General features: G+C 78.8%; 1 protein-coding gene across 1 annotated transcript; it reads left to right on the top strand.

The window, feature by feature from the left end:
- Nucleotides 1-3: 3 nt before the first annotated feature.
- Nucleotides 4-1065, top strand: SORBS3 (sorbin and SH3 domain containing 3; the record flags this gene model as incomplete). Its single annotated transcript, XM_085319956.1, has 6 exons — nt 4-91; nt 176-375; nt 457-520; nt 594-735; nt 814-907; nt 1024-1065. Coding segments are annotated over 6 exons (630 nt in total), but the record flags the coding sequence as incomplete, so codon positions are not given.
- Between the last annotated feature and the right edge of the window lie 4 nt (nt 1066-1069).

Below are 1069 nucleotides of genomic sequence, written 5' to 3'. Positions count from 1 at the left end.
GTCCCTGTGCCGCAGCTGCCCGTGATCCGCCACCGCGGCTCCAACACGCTCAACTTCCACTTCCACGGCCCGGCGGCCCCCCGGAGCACAGGTACCGGCGACCCCCCCCTGCACCGGGAACGCCGCGGCGGAGCGGGGGGAGCGGCTCCGCTGCAGCCCCCCGTCTCACCCGCAGCGAGCGACTGGTACCAAACCTGGCCGGGCAAGGCGGCGGCGGCGGCGGGGCCCGCGGGGGGTCCCGGCCCCCCGGCCCCCCGGCCGCCCGGCTGGTCGGCCACCTGGAGCAAGGAGAGCAAGCGGCGGGAGAAGCGCTGGGTGAAGTACGACGGCATCGGGCCCGTGGACGAGACGGGCATGCCCATCGCCTCGCGCTCGGTGAGCCGGGGGGGCCCGCGGGGGGCCGGGCGCTGCCCCACGGCGCCCCGCTGAGCCCCCCCCCGCTCCCAACCCCGGCAGAGCGTGGACCGGCCCCGCGACTGGTACCGCAGCATGTTCCAGCAGATCCACCGCAAGCTGCCAGGTGAGGGCGGCCCCGGCGGCCCCGGCGGCCCCCCGCGCCGCGGGCGCTCCGCTCATCCCGCTGCCCCCCGCAGAGCCGCCGCTGCTGGACTGGGACGCCCCGGCGGAGCCCCGCGCGGGGACGGGGACGGGGACCCCCGCCGCTTTGCCTCCGTCTCCCCCGGAGCCGCGGAGGAAAGGGCCGTCGCCCGCCGGGCTGCCCAACGGGCTGGAGTGGTGAGTGGGGCCACGGGGCTGCCGGCACGGAGGGGGGGTCCGAGCCGCCGCCGCTGAGCTCCTCTCGGCTCCCCGCAGGGCCGGCTGGGGCGACGCCGGCTCCGCCGCAGAGCCCCGCAGCATTTTTGACTACGAACCGGGCAAGTCCTCGGTGCTGGACCGTCCCGCGCAGGTAGGGATGCTCGTGCAGCGGGCACGCCGGGAGGATGCTCCCGCGGAGGGGCGGCGTGCCGGCAGCATGGCACGCACGCCGCGGCCCCGGCCCCAACGCCCCCTCGCCCTTCGCAGCCCCAGCCGTGCCCCAGCGCCGTGCCGCCAGCGCGGGCCCAGCCCA

This window comes from Rhea americana, unplaced genomic scaffold, assembly GCF_003343005.1.
Source record: "Rhea americana isolate MKP2758 unplaced genomic scaffold, rheAme1 scaffold_604, whole genome shotgun sequence".
Classification (NCBI taxonomy): Eukaryota; Metazoa; Chordata; class Aves; order Rheiformes; family Rheidae; genus Rhea; species Rhea americana.
This window is presented reverse-complemented; position numbering and strand designations above follow the sequence as displayed.